Source organism: Antechinus flavipes, chromosome 5 (assembly GCF_016432865.1).
Source record: "Antechinus flavipes isolate AdamAnt ecotype Samford, QLD, Australia chromosome 5, AdamAnt_v2, whole genome shotgun sequence".
Lineage (NCBI taxonomy): Eukaryota > Metazoa > Chordata > Mammalia > Dasyuromorphia > Dasyuridae > Antechinus > Antechinus flavipes.
Genome location: NC_067402.1, coordinates 153,607,209 through 153,631,364, shown reverse-complemented (window position 1 = coordinate 153,631,364; position 24,156 = coordinate 153,607,209). Strand labels below are relative to the sequence as shown.

At 32.3% G+C, this 24,156-nt stretch overlaps 1 protein-coding gene across 4 annotated transcripts in view; it reads left to right on the top strand.

The window, feature by feature from the left end:
- The window catches only part of CACNA2D1 (calcium voltage-gated channel auxiliary subunit alpha2delta 1), a 688,069-nt gene that overhangs the window by 335,722 nt on the left and 328,191 nt on the right, over nucleotides 1–24,156 (top strand). For all 4 annotated transcript variants that reach the window (XM_051961631.1, XM_051961630.1, XM_051961629.1 and 1 more), the window contains exon 4: nucleotides 17,351–17,410. In XM_051961631.1, the coding sequence (XP_051817591.1) occupies nucleotides 17,351–17,410 (60 nt within the window). The remainder of the gene's footprint in view (nucleotides 1–17,350; nucleotides 17,411–24,156) is intronic.

Genomic DNA, 24,156 nt, shown 5'->3' with positions numbered 1-24,156 from the left:
TGTGAGAACTTAAAGAACTTTATATAGCACCCCACTCATATTTTTTTTCAGTGAGTCACTGTGATGTGTGAAATGTGTGCAAATGGTACATGAAATTATGTTTTTAACTAGTACTGGTAGACCTGCATTTCATTTTGACAGTGAATGAGTTCCATTGTATACAATTCAATGTAGTTCACTCACATCTTAAGTATTGTTCTTAACAAATCCATCAATTATCTTGAAAATACCTTGATTCAGCATTCTTATCAGTAGGTATTCAAAGTAAAAAAATTTACCTAGCATTAGTTTCAATAGTGTCGTCCATTTTAAATCAGATGTTCATATTTAATTATGTCCATTTTAAAGGAAAAATGTCAACACTGTTTCTCAGGTGATTAATTTCAAAGGTCTTTAGACAAAGGGGCAATTCTCCTTCCCACAAAAATGTTTGCAAAAAGAATCATTCAAAGTTGCCTTGCATATGGGTCATCAAAAGTCATATTAGTTAAAGAAATAGTTGAAATTAGAAAGTGTTTCTTTTATTAAATTATTCAACTTACCCTTAATAATTGCACAAATAATATAATATAGATAATCCTTTTTGTATCATAGAAATGATTTCTGAAAATGTTTGGTATTGTGTATTAATAGTATCTAATTTTCTCTGAAAAATTATCTATATTTCAAAAGCACACTTTTAAGATGTTTCAACTTATTAGATTTCATGTGATCTCCAGTTAATTTATTCAGGCAAAACGTGTTTGATGATCTTTCTTCATTAATAATAAATCTGTTTGAAAAATCAATTTACTGATATGAAGTCATACAAAATAAAATTCTGCATTAGTCAAGCAGTTTAACATTATACAAGAAAAAAAAAGCAAAGAGAGAAAAATGCTTCAGTAAATATACTGAATCTATCAGTTCTCTATACCAAAGTGGTTAACATTTTTTATCATGTCTCTTGGACTTATGGTGGGTCATGATGTTGATCAGTTACTAAATCTGTTATGATTGATTGTTTTCATAATAATGCTATTACTATACAAATTGTTCTTCTGATTCTGCTTACTTAACTTTGTATTAGTTCATTGTTGGACTATGTTCACTGTCAATTTTATCAAATTTGCTTTCTGCACATTTATGCTTTAATTTGAACTTTTTATTGAAAAAGTATATGTATATGACAACTGTATTGGAAAATATCTAATTTCAGCCAATATTTCATAATAAGTCTTTCCCCTCCAAAGAGTCTCATTTATTACTTTCCTAGGGGATAGGTCCCTCAATTCTGAAAAATCCCATACCTAGGGAATAGTATATAATGCTTTTAGATCATAGCTCCAGGAGCTAATTTAACTTTTTTGTGCTTCAGACATAGTCATCTACAGTAACATTTAGATGTTAAGCCTGTCTTTTGAACTGTTTCTTTCTGCCTTAGGCTCCTTTTTCTTAGATTTGTCTACTCTTTGAATTCCTGGAATTGCCTGTGTTTATTCTACCCCATCCATTTCCCTTCTTTGTTTTCTCTCTAGTTATTTTTAATTATGAGTATCTCTGCATTTCTTCTTCCATTTTAATATCTGTTTCTTATTGATATGTATAGATATTTTTAAATATTTGAAAACAATTACTGCTGGAATATTTGTTCTCGTGATTAAAGCAAAAAAAAAAAAATTCCACTAAAAACAATTAAATCAACTAATTAATTAGCAATTTTCCATAAAGGAAATTGTTTTTGATGGAACTTTTTTCATAATTAAAAATAACAAAGTAAAAAAAAACTCCTTAATATAGTTCTTTTTATATGACATTTCCTAGTTTTTTTATGATTCCTTTTGATATTATTTTTTGCTTATTGTCAGGTGAAAATGAAAGATCACAGTATATTCTTAAGACTATTAATGGAAAACTTTCTTAAGCCCTCTTAGTTGCATTTGCCAACCTAGCTGAAGAATTTCTAAGTTTACTGAAATTACATGTGACAGTAGTGTCAATTTCAAATAAATAGAACTAGCAGAGTCACAAAAACTAGTCTTTAATCAAAGCAAGTGAATTGTATTTTAGGGCACCACACAGTACCAAAGTATTGGAGTGTCGAAGAGGGGCAAAGAGAGGGCAGGGTTAAAATCTATTTCAATAAGAAGGGAGTCTTATAGGAGGTACAACCTTAAAAACTGTTATAGAAGTGTTTTGCATAACAACCCAAAGTCCATAGAGAAGGCTCTCGAATGATGACATCTGGTCAGAACAGTACACTCAGATACCAGAATTATGAATTTCAAAAAACTGGCCCCAATTGCTTTAGAATTGCTCCTACTATGGGGTCAAGGTCAGGTAACCCCTATGATGGCTGTATTCAACATTAGCACAGTGTTTGATTTAAAAAAAAAAAATCAGTTTATTAGCAAATAAATAAAGTTGCCTATTCCTTATTGTGAAAAAAATTTTAAATGAAGCATGATGGTACTTTCTTTAAAATTGTAAAATTTAAGAATGAAATTATGGTTATCAACTCCTAAGAAGGTAGAAAATGAAAATAATAAATTCCATTAAAATGAATAGCCTTTTACTGATTAGATAAACTCCTTAAATTAGATTCTGCTCTGTCAAGCTAAATTTAGTAAATACTTCTTAGTCTCTCATTTTGCTCATTTTTCTTCTTATATTTATCTTCATTCTCACTCTTCTAAACTTGATTTTTATCTATTTGGCAATAGAAATATTTTCTGTAGTTTTTAAGGTATTTCAGGCTCATACTCTTATTTTCTATCTGATTTTTTTAATATTAGAAAAGATCACCAAAGGAGTAAAAAAAATTAAGAATATAAATGATAATATGTTTCAGGAGAAGTACATTAACAGTTTCAAGTAGTGATGGCACTCTTCTCTTATTTTAGCACATTATAGTCATTTTTCAAACTTTAATCATTTTGTTAACTTCAAACTTGGTGGCTTGGACTGTTATGGTAGCATAAATAAACTGAAATAGACCTTGAAAGGTCATCAAGTTCTAGTTGCAAAAAGGATAGCTTATAGACTATGTGAGACAAATGAGAAAATAACTTTTCCAAGGCCTTTTTCTTGAAGTAATTATGTATTTCAGTTCTTGAGAGATTAGAAAATTTCTCATTTAACCATAGTAATATTACATTCTTTTGCATCTTATATATGCTTTTGTGTTTACTGATTTTGTATCTAATAAAAATATGAAGCTGAAACATACAAAAAATGCTGGTTAAAATCAAGTCTTTCAAATAAAGATAGGAGGTGAAATTAAAGCTATAACTTGCTGTCATTCCCCTTTCCAGTTTTCTCAATACTCACAATTGTCCATGTACTTCAATGACACTGGCCTCCTTGCTGGTACAAGACAATTCATCTGTATCCCAGGCATTTTCATTAGATGTTCTTGAAATGTTTTTCTTTTTCATCTCTGCCTGCTGAGTATCTTGGCTTCCTATAAGTCCCAATCAGAATCCTACTTACCACAGGAAGCTGTTCTTAATCCCCCTTAATTCTAGTGCCTTCTCATTGTCAATTCTAGTTCATCCAAAGTATCTATCTTTATCTACTTTATATAGCTTGTTTGTACATAGTTATTTGCACCTTATCTATCCCAATAGTTTGTAAAGTCCTCGAAAGCTAGAACTATTTTTTACCTTTCTTTATATTTCCCGCCTTTAGCACAATGTCTGACAGAAGGCCCAAAAGCTTATTGACTAATATGAATGGGGACTACTACCTAAGAAAATCATTAAAATTACATATTAAAGGCATTAAAATTACAATAACTTTATGAGGAAAGGGATTGAATAAACTGGAAATCAGATCTAAATCATGATAATTATTTCCTACATTAGAATCGACTCAATTTTTAACTTAGTAAATAGCTCTAGACTTCTTATGTAATAAACAAACTATTAACTAGCAACTTCTAGTTGCTAATCAATAGAGCTACAAAGGCAAAATCCCTGACCTCAAGAAGTTGACATTCTAATGGAGGAGAAAAAATCCTAGAAAGCTATATTATTCACTGTCATCTTGTTTTTACTTCCCTGTAGAAAGAATTATATCTACAGGTGCCCTACAATAATGAGGGATGGATTTTCAACTTTCTTCAAACAGATTAGCCCATCAGGTTAGCTAAAATATTAGAACAGGTTATTTGGATCTGACTGCCCCATTCCTTCCCATTCACCCAAGATGCTTCTAGAGAACCTAACTTTGTCATATGAGTAGAGATTAAAATGACACAAATTCCATCCAAATCTTCTTTTGGCACTTCTGATTACTAGCAAAAATGAAACACCAGGCCATACTACTTACTATGCCTTTCAGCTGAGGAAACATGCTTTGTTGTCTGGAATGTCAATATGTATTACCTATCATGGTAATAGTTATTTTCCCAGATTGTAATCATTCTAACTGCTTTAATATCTGTAGCATTGACACTGTGTAGATTAACTTGATACTTATAGACCATTCATTGAAAGGATGTTACTCTAGAAAGAACAAAACTTTGTTGTTGGGCAGCTAGATAGTGCTGTGGATAGAGTATTAATCCTAAAATAGGGAGAAACCTGAATTCAAATTCAGTCTTGAACATTTACTTTGTGACTCTGGGCCAGTCATTTAACTTCATTTGCCTCAGGTTCCTCATCTGTCAAATGGGCTGGAGACGGACATGGCAAACCACTCCAGTATATCTTTGACAAGAAAATGCCCCAAAAGGTCACAAAAAATGGAGCATGACTAAGTTACAACAATGTTAATATTGCTGTTCTGTTCTCAGCAAGATCCTTCCTCCTATAGAAGTAGAAATTCCTAGGGACAATATGACATATATCTGTTTGACAATCAAAGTCTTCCTCCTCTTTTTTTTTTTCCCCTAGAAGGCAGAAAAGTATTACTAGTTGTATTTCTTACATATTGCTTCCATTGTTACTAATGGATTTTTTTCTGTTTTATTTTCTAAAACAAACAGTTTTTCTATTACAATCATCTGTTGCCTAAGAGTTAATTACCTGTTATAAGATTAGGTTTTAAGCTTTCTGACTCATTTCAAAGTCATTTCATTTTATGGGCATGACAGACAAAAACATCTGAACATAAAGTAGTGCAGAAACCATGTTTCTTAAGTTTTGCTATTCTGACATCAAATAAAATGACCAATAATTGATAAGTAATGGGATTTCAGCATCTTATTTAAAATACTAAGTCTCTGTAACTTTAAAAAAAATGGGTCTTTTTATTATGAATTTATCTTTAATTTCATATCTCTCAGATTGAGGAAGTGATGATAAGAAAATTAACATGTTAAATTTTGTTAAAGTTCGCCTTGTGATTTTACAGATACTCCTTGTTTTGATTTTATTTTGCAATATATGTCTAGTATACATAGGATGAATTAACTAGAGCTGAACATTTCCCCATAAGTCATCTAGGCTAACCCTTTTTTTCAAAGATTAGGAAACTGAGTCCTAGGAAAGTTGTGACTTTCTAAACATTATTTAATTGTCAGAGGCAGGGTTTGGAACAGAAGGAAAACATAGAATTTTGCCTCATATTCTGGTTTTTAATCCAGCCCTGAAAATTATTGATTATATTATTTTGAGCAGATTTGTGTATTCTCTATATATAATCTTAAGGGAGAAGAATTGGAGTTAATGATAATAATAATAATAATAATAATAATAATAACAATAATAATAATAATAAAAGCTAGCATTTATATGGTGTTTAAGTTTTGCAAAGTCTTTTGTAAGTATTACTTCATTTCAGCCTTACCATAGCATCCAGAAGTAGATAGGTCCCATTGTTATTTCTGTTTTGAAGATGTGAACATTTAAGTGGAGAGAAGTGCTTTGCCCTCATATATTTTAAATGCGTGAGACTCTATTTGAACCTAGGATTTCTTGACTTCAGGTCTAGTGCTCTACCTATCATCCTACCCAGCTGCCTCTAATTTTTCATTTCTTTAATAAGTAGAAATTTTTTTCTAATAGAAAATACATACACACAAAGAAAGAGACAGAGACAGAGAAGCTACTGTATATCTGTTTTTGTCTTTTTATAAAGAAAAAATCATGTCTGAAATCAAAATTGGAGCCGCCCTTTTAGGAAGTGTGATTTTAAAAGATTTCTGTAGAGAACAGCTATAATTGTGTGATGGTACCACTGTCTCCCTCCCAGAAGCCAGATATAATTAAATAAAAGTTAAAAAAAAAAAACTATCTGAAAAGCCTATTTTAGCCAAATATAAATAAAATCTTTAAAGCAATTGTAGGCATTTTGGTGAGAATGACCTTGTTAACTCATAGAATTGTTACTAAAATTCAAATGAGTTTGACAAAAATATAGTTAACTCTTACTAATATACATGTGTGTATATACATACTTATACATACATGCACATACATATGTGGATATCTATACATATGAAACCTTTGTTCTTTTGTTGAGTCAAGTTACTCCCGCAAAAGAAACTGGTCCATCTACCATTGGTCTTAGGTTATCAACTGCATTAAATAAGGGAGTTTTGTAAATTTAATTAAATTCAACAGTCATTAGAGAAGGAAAATAAGTGATCTTTTGTTATCTCTCACAATTCAAATAGAATTGTGATATGATTATAGCTTTGTTTTGGGAACATTATTTGTATTTCAATGTAGAAGAAGGGTCAGAAAGGATAAGATAAAGATACAATGTTTAGTTAGGAAGGAAGCTGTTAGTTAATAATTTTAGATAAGAAAAAGTGATGAGTTTTATCTTCCCTATTCACTATAAAAAGAAATGATTTAAAAAAAAATTAGCTTGTGTTTGGGGATGGGATCTATTCTGGTTGTTTTTTTGTTTGTTTGTTTTATCGCTACTAAATTGGACCTTTGATTTTAGCAGTAGGGAGGACTTCCAGTGTGTATCCTCCCTCTACTAAAATGGATAGGGCACTAGCTCTGTAGTTTCTAGTTTTAGAGAGTTGCTTGAGGATAAGGAGAGGAACAATGATTTGCCTTTGATCACATTGCCAGAATATGTTAGATTCAAACCCAGAGCTTCCTGACTGTAAGGACATTTCTTTACCTAGTGAACCACAACTGCCTCTGATCATTTTTACATGTTGTAACTGAAGGAACTCTGAAACTCTAAAACTCCTAGAAGGACAAATTCTCCTTGAATGCTGCCACTGTGGGGACCCTATCCGAGGACAAGCCGCTTTATTCTGTTGTCTGGGTGGGGCTGGTTGAATTCAGAGCTGGAGATACCAAACCTATTCAATTGAAGATTTTCTATTCAATTCCATCTCCATCTACCAGCTTCATCTGGATGGGGAGCAGGCCTTGGGATGTAGCCAAAGACTTTCCTTATAAAAATGTCAATTAAAAACTCATTTCTTTGCAGAGGACCTGACATGCCATTCCATGCTATGCCATGGTAGGCTATGCCATGCTATGCCAAGAAAACCTCTCTTCCAGCGCTACCCTCTCTTTATCCTCACCTATTTTCCTAACTGGACTTTATGCCTCTCTTTTGGGATTTCTCTAGACTTTATCTGTATGTCAGACTTTGCCACTAAGGAAGTTAGCCTTTCTATTCTTTCATAGCAAAAGCTGATTTCCCAATGCCTATATTAAACCTCTTTTATCAATCTAGGTTTTCAGGTCTGTAAATTCCTTTACAGAGAACCTCTGCACCACCAAAAGGGGGTTCCCCAAAACTCCCTACCCTTGCACCAAATCCCAAGGGGGTGTAGGGGAGCCAAACCTCTCCATTTGTTTCCCTGAACCCTGAACCTGCCACTAGACCTTATCATTTAACTCCCTGACCACCAGAAACCCTAACCTCATTTTGGTTCCCTAAATCTAGACCTTATCATTTGGTTCCCTGAAAAAAGGGAACCCCCAAAACCTAAACCTCATCATAACTATATAGGATATATTAAATGATGTTTGAACTAAGACATAAAAGAGCTTTGTTAAACTAATCACTAAAATTGTCATATTGAAGCTTGCTCTAAAAAATACCAATCCTTTCTTTTAAGATGATTTTCTATAGCTAAACTTGATGCTTCATGATTCCATCTGTGTGGCCACTATCTTTAAACATTTATACTGTTTAATTCTAATCCAGTAAAATCTCTATAAAGGATTTACAGAGTTAACTGTGAAACATATCAAATTATGTCCAAAACCTTTTCCATATGTTACTAGCTTAGATCACCAATTTGTTGGTTTTTAAAACTTCTGGATTCTTCAACTGCTTCTGTAATTCATGTAGAAATATGATGTCAACTTTTAGAATCTTTCACATTTTTAGAATTTTTCATTTTTCACAGCATTTCAGAGGAAACAATGACAGATTCTTCTCTTTTTTTATCTTAACTAGAGGTGTCAAATTCAAATAGAAAGGAAACTATTAAATTTTACAAATAGGTCCCCATAGGCTGCATGTTGACTTCAAAAACTTCCCATTATCTGCGTTATTATATTTTTATTTATTTTGTTAAATATTTTCCAATTATGTTTTAACTGGTTTTGACTACACTGGGGAGTATGGTGCACTATATAGGAGTTATAGGAATGTTGATGGCCAAAGGGACTCATGGGCCCGCATTTGATACCTCTTATCTTAACTATTCACTTTGATCATGAGAAGAACATGACATTGTTTTACCTCTGATATACTAGGACATTATCTTTGTGATTCTCAATTAGTCTCTTCCTTTCTCTAAACTTCTGTCTTACAATTTAAAATTTCTCCTCTAAAATGTGGAGATCAAATTATGTCTCTAAATACTCTTCCTCACTCTAAATCTATGACAGAAAAAGTAGATATTTAACATAGATACATTTATAAGGGGTGTGATCTCATAGATGTGGGAACTTCTAATGCTGCAAAGCTCAATCCATACCTTCCTCATACTGTGGGGTATCCAAATTGGTTAAACATAATAGATGTTTTAAAGTACTCAAGAATTGAAGCATAAACTATTTCAAGTAATTAGCTTGAGAAAATAAATTTAAAATATTATTGGCCACAATCTAATATAGTAGTCATGTTTACAAAGATAGTAACTGCATCTTACATAGGAAACAAAGATGGAAAATCTGTGCTTAAAATAATGAATAATCACAAATTATAAAGATTTTGGGTTCTCATTGATATTTTCATCCAAACCTACACAATAATTTACCTAATAGTTTTCTTTGAATGTAAAGAATAGGTATGTACTTTAAGAATGTTTTGGCTACTGTAGAAAAAATAGGAATTATTCATGACATCTTGAGGGAGTAATGATGTAGAATTCCTCCAAACACTTGGTAGCCTAATAGTGGAAAATAAGGAAAAATAAAATAAGGAGAAATAAAAAAGTAGCTAGTTTCAGTTACTATTGTAACAACTATGTATTGCCCTTGGTCAAAAGATACCTCCAATCCTGTCTAAGTAGTTAACTCTGTCTTGAAGTTTTGTCTAAAAGATTTTTTCTTTCACAATTGTAAAGGCATTTGATTACTTCCTTTTGTCACTTGCCCTTAAAATAGGACTATCTTCTCATTGACACAATGGCTTCCAATTGCTTGTTTAAAGTAGCTGGGTGACACAATGGCTACAGTCCTGGGCTTGGAGTCAGGAAGACTAAGTTCAAATTTGATTTCAAATATTTAATAGGCAAGTCAATTATTCTTTTCTGCCTCAGTTTCCTCATTTATAAAATGAGGATAATAACAATAGCTACTCCCAGCCTTGTTGTGAGGTTCAAATGACATAATAATTATAAAGAATTTACTCTTGTAAGTACCTGGCACACTTTAAATGCTATGTTAGTTGTTGTATGTTATTATTACAATTATAAACCCTGCCAACTGCATGGCAAACTCTACTCTAAGAGCCTCCTTTGCCCTCTTGAATGATCATCCCTTTGTCTATCCCTTCTTCTCTAGTATTTATCTATGACTGAGTTGCCACAAAATGCTGATGACTGGCTGTGTATGCTAAATGGTCCCCAAAGGTTATAAAAACAAAACCTGTGCTCTGAGAAGTTGAAGCTTCTATTAGCAGTCTTTCTTAACATGCTAATCTATTTCTTTGCTTTTCGAGTGGCCTTCTATATTTGACCCACAGTCATCAGACCCTTTCTGATAAGTATGTCTCTCCTAAGAGGTCCTGTTCTCATTCAAGTGAATTCTCTGATACTTTAAAAAAAACTACGGTTCAGCAAGGGTTAGCATATTATTATCCATTTCCTCTGTTTCCTGTTTAGTTCCAAAGCTGATTTTCTATTAAATTGGCTTCATTGGGAACTTGAAGGACATCAGAGGCCTTTCCTAATTCTCACAAAAAGATTTTTTTAATTGAAATTTTTGATATGTTAAGAAACATTAATGTAAATAACTAAATAATGCACTAACTAGAAAACTGGATTATCAGCACAGAAAAAGACAATAATAAATTCCTTGATTGGTGTCAGTTCATTAATATAAAATATCACTCCCTATATAGAAATATGTAGATATGTATGCATATGTATTTGTGTATGTAAATGTGAATATATATGTATGTATATATATATATATATATATATATATATATATATACACACACACACATATATATATACACTCTCATACATATACAAGGATGAGCATTAACCACACATAATTTGGTCTAGATGTGTGGATGATAGGAATAACATTCCAATTGTTAATTTTATTTTAAAAATTTTATATGCCTTTTATAATTTTAGCATATATCAAAGCAAAGTTGTGTTGCATGAGTATAAGAAAATTTTCTTCTGTTTTCTGTCCAAGCCAACTCTTGAAAATTCAACTTTAATATTTGCATTGTTGAAACCAAGCTAAATTGTCATATATGTCATAGATTTCCTTTCAAAGATACACAAAGAAAATTACTCAGAATTAAATGTTTTTGACAACCAATGCTGTCTTTCAGCTTAGATTAACTGATAGTCTAATAAGTGAGACATTTTCAATATTGAAAAGCAGTCTCATTTTATTTTTCAGGATGAAATATATTTAGGGATCGCAAGGGAAGTGATAATAGAATGCTTTTCTTTCTCTGCAGAGAGCGTTGCTTCTTTTATGAGGCTGTCATATCTTCTGACAGAATTCAATGCTAGAGGGAGAGATAAAGATATGACAAAAAAAGTGAAGGTTGGAAATGAATGGACCTTTCCTGGGAGCTGATCTTTTATTGATCTGATAATGCCTTGCTAGGTCTTTTTCCTGCAGACTGCTGTAGATCAAAAGCTTTTTCACCGATTAGCAATATACACTTAGAATTTGAAGACAAGACCTTTGAAAAGACAGTTCCAGGACTGACAGATAGAAGGAATCATTTATTTTTGTAATCTCTTGCTATGCCCTGAAAAGTCATTAGGAAGTTTAGAAATGTTCTGAAATAAATTCCTAACTTTCCATAACTCTAAAACTGGCCTACCTCTTTCAATTGGCTTTATTGGCAATTCTAGGAAATGTATCAATTTTACCTATCCCTTTTAATATTGCCTTACTACTCAGGTGCCATGCTGAAATTTGAACTAATCAGGGCAAGGATCCTGTTTGTGTAACCCAGTCTTTACCAATAATGTTCATTTTCCCATTCAAGGTAAATTTTATGTATCATCAATATCAAAAAGCACATTTGAAAGAGTATATTGTACAATAAGAATTCCCTCCCCCAATAAAAATTACATTCCCTAAAGTCTTTAAAAGAATACAGTTGGAATCAATGGATATAAATCGTATGAAGTATTAGAGTACTAATGATGGAAGTCCTTGCACACACATGTATTTGTATGTGTATGTTTGAGTGTGTATGTCTCTCTCTGTGTGTGTATAGTGGGTTGGGGTGTGCACTGATCTTTTCTTATTTGATTTCCTAGTACCTTGCATAATGCTTTTTATACAAAAAAGATATTTACAAGCACTTTTCAAATTATATGAAGTTGAATTTTCTCTTAGTCATTAAATTGGTTTTATGGGTTGTAGTGTGGTATAGTGGACAGAAAGCTGGTCTTGAAGCTCTTGAAGAACAAACATTGACTGTGGGACTAATTTTTCCATGCTCTGGGAAATTGAGATAATATAATTCAGAGAGTTTCCTTACTTCTAACAATGAAATTCTAGATATAGTCCCTGTTTTTATTCATGTCAATATGGAGCTAAGAAATAAGAAGCTGGAGTTGGATATTCATTTATTCTGTTCCTTTGGGTATTTTCTTCTTGCTTTACAAATGACAATATGGAAATGAGTACTTATAAATTCCTATGTAAGTAAGTATATTTTCTCATTTATTATTAGCAAATCTGCCATATTTTAAAGATCACTCACATATAATATGTCTATATATAGATATGGTATATTATGGGTATATATGTACACATAAATACTATAGAAAATATAATATTGCAAACTCTGTGTGTGTGTGTGTGTGTGTGTGTGTGTGTATAAAAGTATTTATTAGATACCCGTATCTGTATCAGGAACTGTGCTCAGAACCAACGATACAAAGAAAGGCAAAAAGTACTTGGTCTTCCAAGACTTCATAATCAAATGGGAAAGACAATATTGTCGGGATGGGGGTGGGGGTGAGGAAGTTATGTACAAAGAAGAATAAATTAGTGGTAATCTCAGGGGGAAAACATTTACACTGAAGGGACTGAGAGACTTCTGGAAGATGAGATTTTATCTGAATCTTGAAGGAAGCCAAGGAGGGACATATGAGGAGGGGTGAAAATACAGAGTTTAGAGGTAGAATAACTTATGCCAAAAAATAGCAAGAAAATTTATTTTAGTGGATTGTGGATTGTGAAAGAGAGAAAGCCATAAGAAGAATGGAAAGGTAGGAGGGGAGCACATTGTGAAGGGTTTTGAATTGTGAACATAGGGTTTTAAATTTGCTTCTAGAGGTATAAAGACACACACATATGCATATGTGTACATATGTACATATACACATACACACATGCATATATATTCCTGTCAAATATAGTATAATATATATTATATACCTGTGATTTCATTGATAATCACTCTAGTGATTAAACTCCCTTTCCAAATGCATATTAGTAATTCTTTTGTAATTTAGAGACTTAGAATGTATCTGGCTTCACATCTGCTCTCAAAGTCAGATCTGCCTGATGCTGAAATTACTTTTCTAGTTGTTCAAGCAAGCTGTCTCCCAATATATACATTTATAGATATGTGTATGTGCAAATTTTTTCATATACTAATATATTTATTTTTAGGCTATCTCATGACATTTCCCCTAAACTATCCTCTTGAGTGTGTAAAATTAAACAATGAATCCTCTAGTATTTATGCTGAATTAAGTAAAAGCATATTATACTCATGTTTAGCCTCATTTTGTTGTCTAGTACTATAGTATGTCACAATAAATCATCAAATGAGAAAAATAAAATTTTATGATTTCCTTGAAATGCAGCATAATATGCCATAGCAGGGTCTTCCTGTACAGGAAAATATTGAAGCAGAGATACTTTAATGCTCATATTTTATTAGGTCTAGGCTCTGTCCTTGTACAAATTGCCTGCAGGATTTAATTGCAGGTTGTTTGGCCTTTAAAATAAGATGGCACTTGGCCAGTTTAGAAGTTAATTAGGGACTTGAAATGTCCATGATACATAGTAATTTTCTATTAGCCAGGAGCAGTTGGCATTTGCTAACATAGAACAGCATTCACCATGTTGTGTTGGCAAAAGCACCTAGAAGGGGCTATTAAAATCTGAAGCACAATTATGCAGAAATTTCTCTAATCTTAAACTTTTCACTAAAATTATTGAAATGTAAAGATGGCATCAGTGGTAGATAATCTCATGATTTTTTCTGTTCTGACTTTGAAATTTAATTTAGAAATCATAGCAAATTAGCTTTAATAAGGGATTCATTCAAACTCTTATAGTGAAAGTATATTTCTGTTATCCCTAAAACATTTTATTTAGGTGAATGTTTAATCTGTTATTAGAAACAAAAAACAATTTATATGACTTTCCTAAATATTTTGTTTTTCTTATAAAATAAGATTATCATCATCATTCCTGTTTAACCCTATCCACATGGATAAACAATAAATTTATATGAATAGTAATTTCATATATTCATATGTGTATATGTCATGGTATTCATGATCATGATAATATATCATAATATTCATGATCATGAAAATATATAATAGTATTCATATATATGAATAGTATTTTCATATTCCCATTGTATAAAGTTTAATGTTAGTCTTTGCCTTCTAGAAGCTTTTTGTACAAACGGCTGGATGGGAAAAGATCCCAAAAGTAATTACATGATTGCACATGTAATAGGTAGAGCATATTTTTGAAATGAAGTGAACAGGTTTTTTTTTTTTTTGAGGAATTATTATTCATCATTGATTTTAAAAACTTCTTATTACTAATGAAACTTCAAATGTGAATTAAAAGATATAGGGTAATAACATACACTGCATATATACATATGTTTGTGGGGGGAGTAGCCTTTCTCACAGGTTGTTTCTGTTTGAGAAATATCCCTCTCCCCTTTTGCTCAACTCTCCCTCCATTTCCTATTTTCTATGGAAGCTTTCATGAACACTTTCCATGTACCATGCAATTTCAGTGACTGGCATCTTCTTCGTTTTAACATCAGAATGTTACTGGTCTGACATATTAAGTTGGGGGTCTCCTTTAAGACTCTCCCAAAGCTTTTTCACTCTCCATCATCAGTTAAATGTTTTGGATCCTCAAAATGTTTCCTAAATCTTGAGCAGTTGCTGAAATTTTCCTGGAACTTCATTATCTAATATATAGGTCTGGGGTTATATTTAGTTCTTTCAAACTAATCCTATTACTTTTCTTTGAAGCACTTCATTCCTTCCCAAGTTGATTAACTAATTACATTCTTTTCACTTAGTTTATGGCTTTTATTGATTCCATAGGAATGTTTAGGAATCATTCACATATCATTTGCTTATTTGATTTGATCAATCAAAAAAATCTCCCAACTCAATGAAGTTGGGAATTGTGATATACACCTCTATTTGGGGGGGGGGGGCGTGCTCACGTGCGTACTGCAGTGGCAGTGGAGAAGGCTGATGAACCCTGCAATTATTATAATATAAAAAAAAGTTTTAATAAATCATTTCTTTTTTTAATGTGTAATAGAAAAACATAGCATAGATCAAGTAAAAGGAAATTTCTGCCAAAGCAGAGATAGTTTCATTTTGTTTGAGTATCCCCAGGCACCTAATCCACAGCATTGCATATCATAGGGATTTAATAAATGTTTGTTGACTTCTTGAATTGAAGCATAAGGCTTTAAGTCTGGAAGGGACCTTGGAGATTCAGTAATGCATGGTATGTCAAGGCATGAGTGGATAATGGAAAAAGTCTTAAAAGAATGTAAAGCTTTCAGAAGAATCATAACTTTTATTTCTAAAGGGAACCTCTGCTATCATCTAAGCCAGACAAAACACTTAGTTCATTTTTGTTTTGTGGTTTTATAATTTTTTTTCATTAGAACTAATTCTGAATCTTAGAAAAACAAGAGGAGATTGATGCTTTGGGAGCTAGGGATTGTATGAGAAAATAATAAGCTTAATGTTGAGATAGGCCTTTGAGTACTAGAGGTTTCTTCATACATTGTATTAAAGTTTTCCTAAGTTAAATTACTGTCTTATTTTTAGAGTGTAATTAATAGGATTTGCAGATATTTCAGAAAGGTTTTTACACAAGATGATCTGAGAGAGCCAAAAAGCAATCATGCAGTAATGTCTTAGAACCAGAGATTCATAAATTATTATATCAGGAAGACACATTTTGTTCATGTTGTTCAGTGGTTTCAATTGTGTACAACTTTTAGTAATTCCATTTGGTGTTTTCTTGATGAAGATATTGCAATTGTTTGTCATTTTCTTTTCCAGATCATTTTACAGATGAGGAAACTGAGGCAAATAGGGTAAAATGACTTGCTCAGGCACACAACTAGTAAGTGTCTAAAGCCAGGTTTGAAATCAGTCTTCCTGACCTCAGGCCTGATGCTCTATTAGCTGCACTATCTACTCCAAGATACCTTAAGGGGAAATATAGATAGATAAGTAAATAGATAGGTAGATAGGTAGGTAGGTAGATATAAATATAAATATAAATATATATATATATATAGAGAGAGTATGAATGAATATGTTTGTAATGCTTTTGTTTATTCATTTCTTATTTAAATAATTCACAAAGTATTGATGCTTAGTTTGAAAGGATTGTTAAGATTTCTAAGGTGTCTTTCAGAAATCTTAAAGAATCCTTCAAACCTTGCATCAATATCTCATACTTTATAGAAGTACTTTATATATGTACCTTAAATAATATTAAGTACTTTATATAGGAATTAAATAAGCAAAAGTATTGCAAATATTTTTATTTTAAAAATTATATATATTTAAATATTAGCCAATTTTGGGGCAGCTAGATGGTGCAATGGATAAAGCACTAGCCTTGAAGTTAGGAGACCTGAGTTCAAATCCAACCTCATACATTTAACACTTAGTTGTGTGACCTGGACAAGCCACTTAATCTCAATTGCCTTGCCCCCCCCCCCATAAAAAAATCAAGTAAATATTTCCAATATATTAAGAATAGTTAGTGGACTTCTAAATAGTAATATAAATTATATTACTATGTAGTAATATAATCTATATAATAATTTAGAAATTTTAAAAGGTTATATAAGGATTTAGGATTTGAAGGGTTTTAGGTAACATCTTATCAGTGAAACTATGAAGCAATACTGTTAAATGGGAACTATTCTTTCCATTTCACAGAAGAAGAAAGTTGAGATTCAGATGTAGCACCTTCCTTCCAGCACTTCTCTTCTATACTCTGCATTTGTGATGTCCCTGGCACAATTAAATTAATTGATTACTAAATGTATAATAGTTTTGCTTGGCAGAATTTATTTTGTCTGACTTGTACAGAAATAAATGATGTCAATATGAGAAGGAATACTAACTTTCTAAAATGATTTGGCAGAGTTTTGTATGAAATTGAGCAAGCCAGATGACAATCATAAATCATGGTGAATACTGCTGATGATAATCATGGCAGTTGTAAACTAAACTGCATTCAAGAATGTTTAGTTACAGGAATAATGATACTTTCAGATGGGATGACTTGAAGCTGTTAAGAATACTTTAAGCCTAAGCATCCATTAGGCAGCAGTAGCAAATTATTTGGGCTCTGTGTAATCTGATGGTTGCTCAGAAAATCAAAAGTAATATATCCAAGACAGTCATTTTCATGTAAGTATTTTAAACATTTATCCTTTTTTGTTTGTTTGTTTTTTCCAGCGTCTGGCTACCAAAGCAGAAAAATTTCAAGCAGCCCATCAATGGAGGGATGATTTTGGGGTAAGAAACATTTCTCCCTCTTCATTAATAGTTTAACCTTTTTCTCTTGGATAATTGCATTGTAATCTCTGTTTGATAATCTCATTTTTGTCATATTACAAAAAGAATTATAGTTTGTTTAGTTTTGTGGTGGTTGTTGTTTTGCTTTTTCCACAAAGTTGGAAAAAATAAAACAAAGAGGGAAATAAAAATTGTCTCAAGAACAGAGAATCCTTAAATAACCCTATCTTAGAAAAAAGAAATAGGATGAGCAATAAATGGGCTCCTTAAGAAAAACATCCCCAAGACCAGATAGATTTTGCAAGTGAATTCTACCAAATATTTAACAATTAATTCTAATATTATATAAACTTTTTTTGGAAAAGTAAGTATAGAAGGAATTCGTGATACAAATATGATTTTGATATCTAAACCAGAAAAACAAAAATCAAAGAAAGAAAACTGTAGGCCAGTTTTTCTAATGAATATTGATGGGAAAATTCCAAATAAAATACTAGCAAGGAGATTACAACACTCTATCACCAAGATGAGACATTCTGACCAGCTGGGATTTATACTAAGAATGGAGAGATGGTTCAGTACAGGCAAGTCCCTGGACATGATTGACCATATGAATAACAAAAACAACAAAAGTAATATGATTATCTCAGAAAAATTGTCTCAAATGCCATCTGTATTGTGAGGAAAATACATAAATTATTTGAAACAAAGCCCCACTATTCAAGCAACTAGTTGCTTATTGAATTAGGACTATACCTTGTATTAGGTATAAGGTCTGAAATCTACAGATTGATTTGGAGTATGGCTATTAAAATCAAACTTGTGTGATACTATTTTGAATTAAGAAAACACTATACAGGTTATGACAATCTTGACACTGGGGACATGCAATTATACTTAGAATAAATGTATTAAGCTTCTTATAATTTAATTTGTTCTGCTTTAGCCACAAGCAGTCTTCTTCTTTTTTTTTTTTTTTCCTTTTCTGGCCTTCGTTGAAAAAAAAAATGTCAATCCTCACTAACTCTTGCATATGTCTTTGATAAACTTGTTTTGCAATGTGAGAGTCCTTCCACTCAAGACTGATTAGAAAAGTGGATTCTCCTCTTGTGCTAGGCACTGATTATATTCATATTACATAAAGAAACAGTGACTAAATCTTCCCTTAATAAGAAGCAATAAAAAATTTCAATTAAGAAATTTGAAAACACTTTAATTTTTTTTTTTCAGCAAAAATCTCAGTTTCAATTGTAGAAGACTTTGAGAGGGAAAAAAAGCACTTTTCAAAAAGAGCACAGCTTGTTTCTCTTTATTTAGTGTAGTAACAGAAATGAATTAGGCAGCTGGATTGCAGAGTGATTAACTAGGGTTGTTTTGTAAAATGAAAATGTGGAATTTAACACATAGGAGGTTATTTTTTAATAGAACATCAGCACTTGTGTTAGGAATTGTTAACAAGTAACTTATAGCTCCTGACCAGTATTGTGGCCAGGGCCACTTTAGTGTTTGAATGAAAACATAAATAGTGGGAGGAGATTAATGGGTTGTCCCAGAGAGGGTCATTTAGAAGCCCTGACAGCACATCCCAAGGGTTCAGTTTACCCCCTGCTCAGCTTCACCCCTGCTATCAGTGACAAGTGATCTCATTAAGCTTTAGAGTTTATAGAATTTATTTTGAATTTAACCTCACTCTTTCTGAAATCCTCCTTCCTTTATCCTTTATCTCTTAGCAGTTTCAGTACTCTTTAGGTAGGTTTTTTTTTTCCAGTACATTTCTTTTTCCATTGCATGAAACCCTTCCTTTACTAGCACTAATTGCCCTTATGCAGTAGCTCACCCACCTTTCACATTCTCTATCAAGTAAAGGGTGAGAAAATGTTGATATAATGGTCCTCCTATCTTTGCTTCAGGCAGTAAGTATATTGTCAGTTTTTACAATTTACCTGTCTTTGTTCATGATCTTTTTTTTTTTTTTACTTTGGTTTCATCACAACACAAACATAAAAATAAAATCTATCTAATAGCATTTTAGATAATCAAAAATTCATCCCTTTCCATCACTCCCTGTTATGCCACAGTTCTCTTTTAATTATCCTGATTCAGTTCCCTAATTATCCTGATTCAGTTTCCCTAATTATCTTGACTCAGTTTCCCTAAATCGTCCTGCCTTGGTTTCCCTAATTGTTCTGCCTCAGTTTATAATTGTTTTGCTCAACCACTCCTCCCTCCTAATCATGATGATCCAGATAAGGAGAAAGACCTTTTATCTTAAGCATCATCAGAATGTTGGGTACCTCTTCCCATTCTGTAATCCCAATTACTAGACATCCCCCATTCCTCCCCTCAACATGTCAGAACCGGATTGTTGTTAGTCCCATCTTCCAACTGTCAGCACCCTGATCCACCCCTGCCTCGCTCTACCCTCTGTCTGAGCCATGTGTATATAGGCTCACATTGAGAACTCACATTGTTTGCTGGACAATAGTTTCATTCAGCCCTGGGACCAACCATGGATCCATTTGGTACCAGTAAATCTCTCCCTTTTTAATAAATTATTAAATACTCTCTAATCTCTATTTTGCCTCAGTTTCTCTGGCATTACATCCCTTTTTTAGGAATACAGTGCCTCAATCTAGAAAATATACATAAAAATTTTTGGTCTTCCCTTTGTACCAGAGAAGTCTGATTTTTTTCCTTTTATGTGATGTTTACAGTACCTTATTGTAAAATTGGGGGTGATATTATATGATACTATCTCTCTCTCTAATATATATATATGTGAGTATGTATATATATATACATATATATATGTTATATATTTCTATAGTTTCTAAACTTTTTCCATGTTAGCCTTTGACTATCATCTGCAATTTCTGAACCCCCTCCCATTCCCATTTAATTTCTTATGTGACCCACCATATATAGAAGCCACAATGAGGAAATAATAGTAATGTTTTATAAATGGTGTCAATAAGGATTCATTTTTTATGAATCTCTTTGTTTTTTTTTTTTTTGTTTGTTTGTTTGTTTTTTTTTTTTTTTTTTTTGCTCTATCTGTAAATTCTTTCCAGTAGACATGATTTTCTGAGAGGCAGCAAAGTATAGTGGATAAGGTGAACTTAGAGTAAGGAAGAAATGAGCTTGCATCCCATCTCAGATATTTAAAAGTAATGTGTCCCTGGACAAGATAATTAAATATTCAAGATTTATTTTTTTGGTTTTTTGCTTGCTTGTTCTTTTTTTTTGTTTGTTTGTTTGTTTTATAAAATAGGGAATTAGATTCAATGAACTCAAAACCCAGTTCCTTCTAGCTCTAAATCTCTGATCCTATATGTAAATGTCTCATATTTCACTTAGTCATAGAAATAATAAACTGAACATTTTTAATATAAGTATTTGATAGGCTTTTATCTACTTACTTATCATCATTTATGCAATCTATCTTAAAATATAGCAGTTGAACATGTACAAAAAGACCAGATTGTATATTCATCACTCCTCATAAGCTCTTACAATACATCTAATATCATATTGATATTTGATAACTGTGCATCTTGGCCTTGCCTCTGTCCATGATTAGTCTTCCACTAGTTATATAATATTTTCTGTTTTTTTCCTAATACTACTTCATAAAACAGTGATTAGTGTATGATAGGCAGTAGGAACTTAATCAATGCTCATTGACTGACCTAATACTAACTTTGGGACATAAAAGTCCTCCCACGCTATAGAAGGTGTTTCATTGACCCCTTCTCCTTTAATTTGTTCAATAGTCTTCCACTCTTTTAGCTCACCTCCTTATTCTAGTATAGTTTTGCTATAATTGTTTCTCCCTCCAAGTCCTTGAAATGAAGTTTATATATATATATATATATATATATATATATATATATATACATATATATATATACACACACATATATATATAATATGTATATATATATATACACATACACATATGTAAAGCAGATATATGTATATATACATGTTTATACAAATATAGATAAATAAACATACATATATGTCCTCTGTTAGGATGACAGAGACTTACATTTTTATTTTTGTGTAATCCCAGCACTTAGCACAGTGCATAGCCTATAGTAAGCACTTAATAAATAATTATTCATTAATTTATTAATTAATTGAGTAGTTCAAATTAAAAACCTTTCAAGTTCCTGATAAAGCTCTGTGTCCTTGGTCCTATTGCCTGGATCAGGATCCTGAAGGAATAGCACTGAGATGACTCTTTTGACATGATACTTTTTATTTCTTTCTCGGGGTGCTTTACTTAGGTAATATAAGTCTCATTGTCACATGACAAAGTCAGGTGCAAACGAGAAATCTTCCTGTCTCAAGCACTGACAGCTTCCCAAGTAAGGTTTACCTGAAGTTGTTTCATGTAGAATGTGAATCATATTCTTCCTCAATTAGGCTTTCACGTTTTCAGGCTAACAGTCCTGGTACAGGCTAGCAAGTGCTCTCAGCACCTAGCCAGTTTGAGGTTTTCTCTACTGATAATGTATCCTGTAAGGTTATAAAGAGAAAAACAAACCAAAACAAAAAACAAAACAGCTACCATCATCACTCTGTGTTCTCTTCCCATACCCCCTTGCTTAGCTCTGTACTGGGAAAGATGTCACTTATTTAAGGGAAGATTTCAATTTTCCCTTGAGCCCCAATTCATGCATGTTGTGTCCTGCTTTCTAGAGCCCCCAGATTGGGGTGACAAAACATACCATTGCTTTCTAGAGCCCTACATTGGGGTGATTAAGATATACCTTCCTAGTGCAGAAGTGATGAGGTGGGACTCCTGAGGATGGTGGAAAAATGGAGTACCTTTATTTCAAGGGTTTTTCCCTTTTTATAATGTAACAAAAACAACCTGTGCACGTGGGACCACATAAACAATTTGCTATTGTACATGCCACCTGGTATCACCTGCTATCACTCTGCTTCAATCACAACACTGATTGTCACTGCCCTCTGACTTCTCAGGAAAGCCAAGAGCTGTTAAGGGAGATAGGGAGCAGAATCAGACATTGTTAGCAGGTTCCCTCTGGGCTGAAGGGTCTTATACCTCACCCAGAGTTTCCCCACTGACTGTGACCCTCTACACATGGATCAATAGTCAAAGAGATTGGCATTAAATAAAAGAGATATAAAAGTAAACCTTTAATTAAAAAACAAAACTCTCCCTTCCTCCTATACTGATTATATTTCCCAGCACCTACAATGGGCCAGGAGAAGAGAAGGGAATATGGTGGCCAAATAAATGAAAGTGACATTAGAGGAACGGAGATCGTACCTAAACTTCCTAATAAGCCACCAATCAGTTATTCTGCAATTTATAGAGCTCTACCATGGCTTCCGGCTTCCAACTTTCTTGTTGTCTTTCAAGTAGTAGTGGTTCCAAAGTGGTCCTGTATCAGCCAGCATGCTATCACATAGAATACTACAAAGGAAAGGCAAATAAGGTTAAAGTATCTCCTTTTGTCTTATTCTTTGGGTAATAATAACAACCGCAACAATAGTTGGCAGTGATGTAGTTATTCAAGATTTGCAGAATATCTGACATATATTACCTCATTTAATCTTCAGAACAGTCCTGTGACATAAGAACTAGTCAAGTTTCAGATTAAGAAATATACTCACATAGGTTTAATGACTTTTCCATGGCCATACAAGTAGTATTAGAGATAAGATTTGATCTTATGTCTCTTTTCATTCCAACTTTAATGTTCTTTCAACTATGCTATCTTCTTTTCTATAGGAACTTTGAAAGTAGATTATTTAAGGTACAAATCTACTGCTATTTATGGAGGGAAGCACATTTTCTGTTTCCTACTGTGTCAGATTACACAAGGACCTCCTACTATCCCTTTCCTGTGAAAATACCCACAGAAGGAGTAGAATTACACACACACACACACACACACACACACCCCTTCAAGTTTTCAATCCAGTACTTTTGATAAAGGAGTTATCCAGTGCTCTCAGCAATTAAAAGGATCTTACTGGCTAGGTTTTTCTACAGATTGTAAGAGAATTCTCTACTGATATGTTTTCTTTAAGATTATGAAGAGCAAAACAATAGAAAACAATAGTTACCATCATCTCTCTATATATATACATATTTGTATGTGTATGGCATGATTCTAATTTGCCATGGCAATCAAAATTTTAGGAAATCTTAAAAAGCCATCTTTTAATTTTTTTTTACAAGGCCATAAATAACATCTGTAGCTTTTGGTCATTCTTGATTCAAATAGCTCCTGAAAAAATAGATGTAGTAATTTGAAGAACTCTAAAATCCAGAAAATTCATATTTCAAAGCTGTGATTGGAATTTTGAATTCATTAATCCTAACCTTATCTACAGAAAACAATTATAAGAATATCATAAAGGATTTTTACAATTTATGGAATTTTAGAAATGATACTAGCACTATTTTAGTGGTTTCTCCATTATTTTTTTAAAATTATTATAACATGTTTAGTTTTTAAATATAATAACATAATATTAATGTCACACTTTTAATTCTAACCATATATAATGCACCATAGTGAAAATAATTGTGTTAAAATTGCATTAACATTTAAAAGAAGAATAAAATGTTTGAGATTTTGGCAAAGTATGAGAGAGAAAGTTTCAAAGATATTATTTAAGTAAAATTTATTCTTATGTCTTCCTGTGTTTTCTAAGAAACTTCATAACCACAGAGAACAAAAGGCAAAACCCTAAATTGC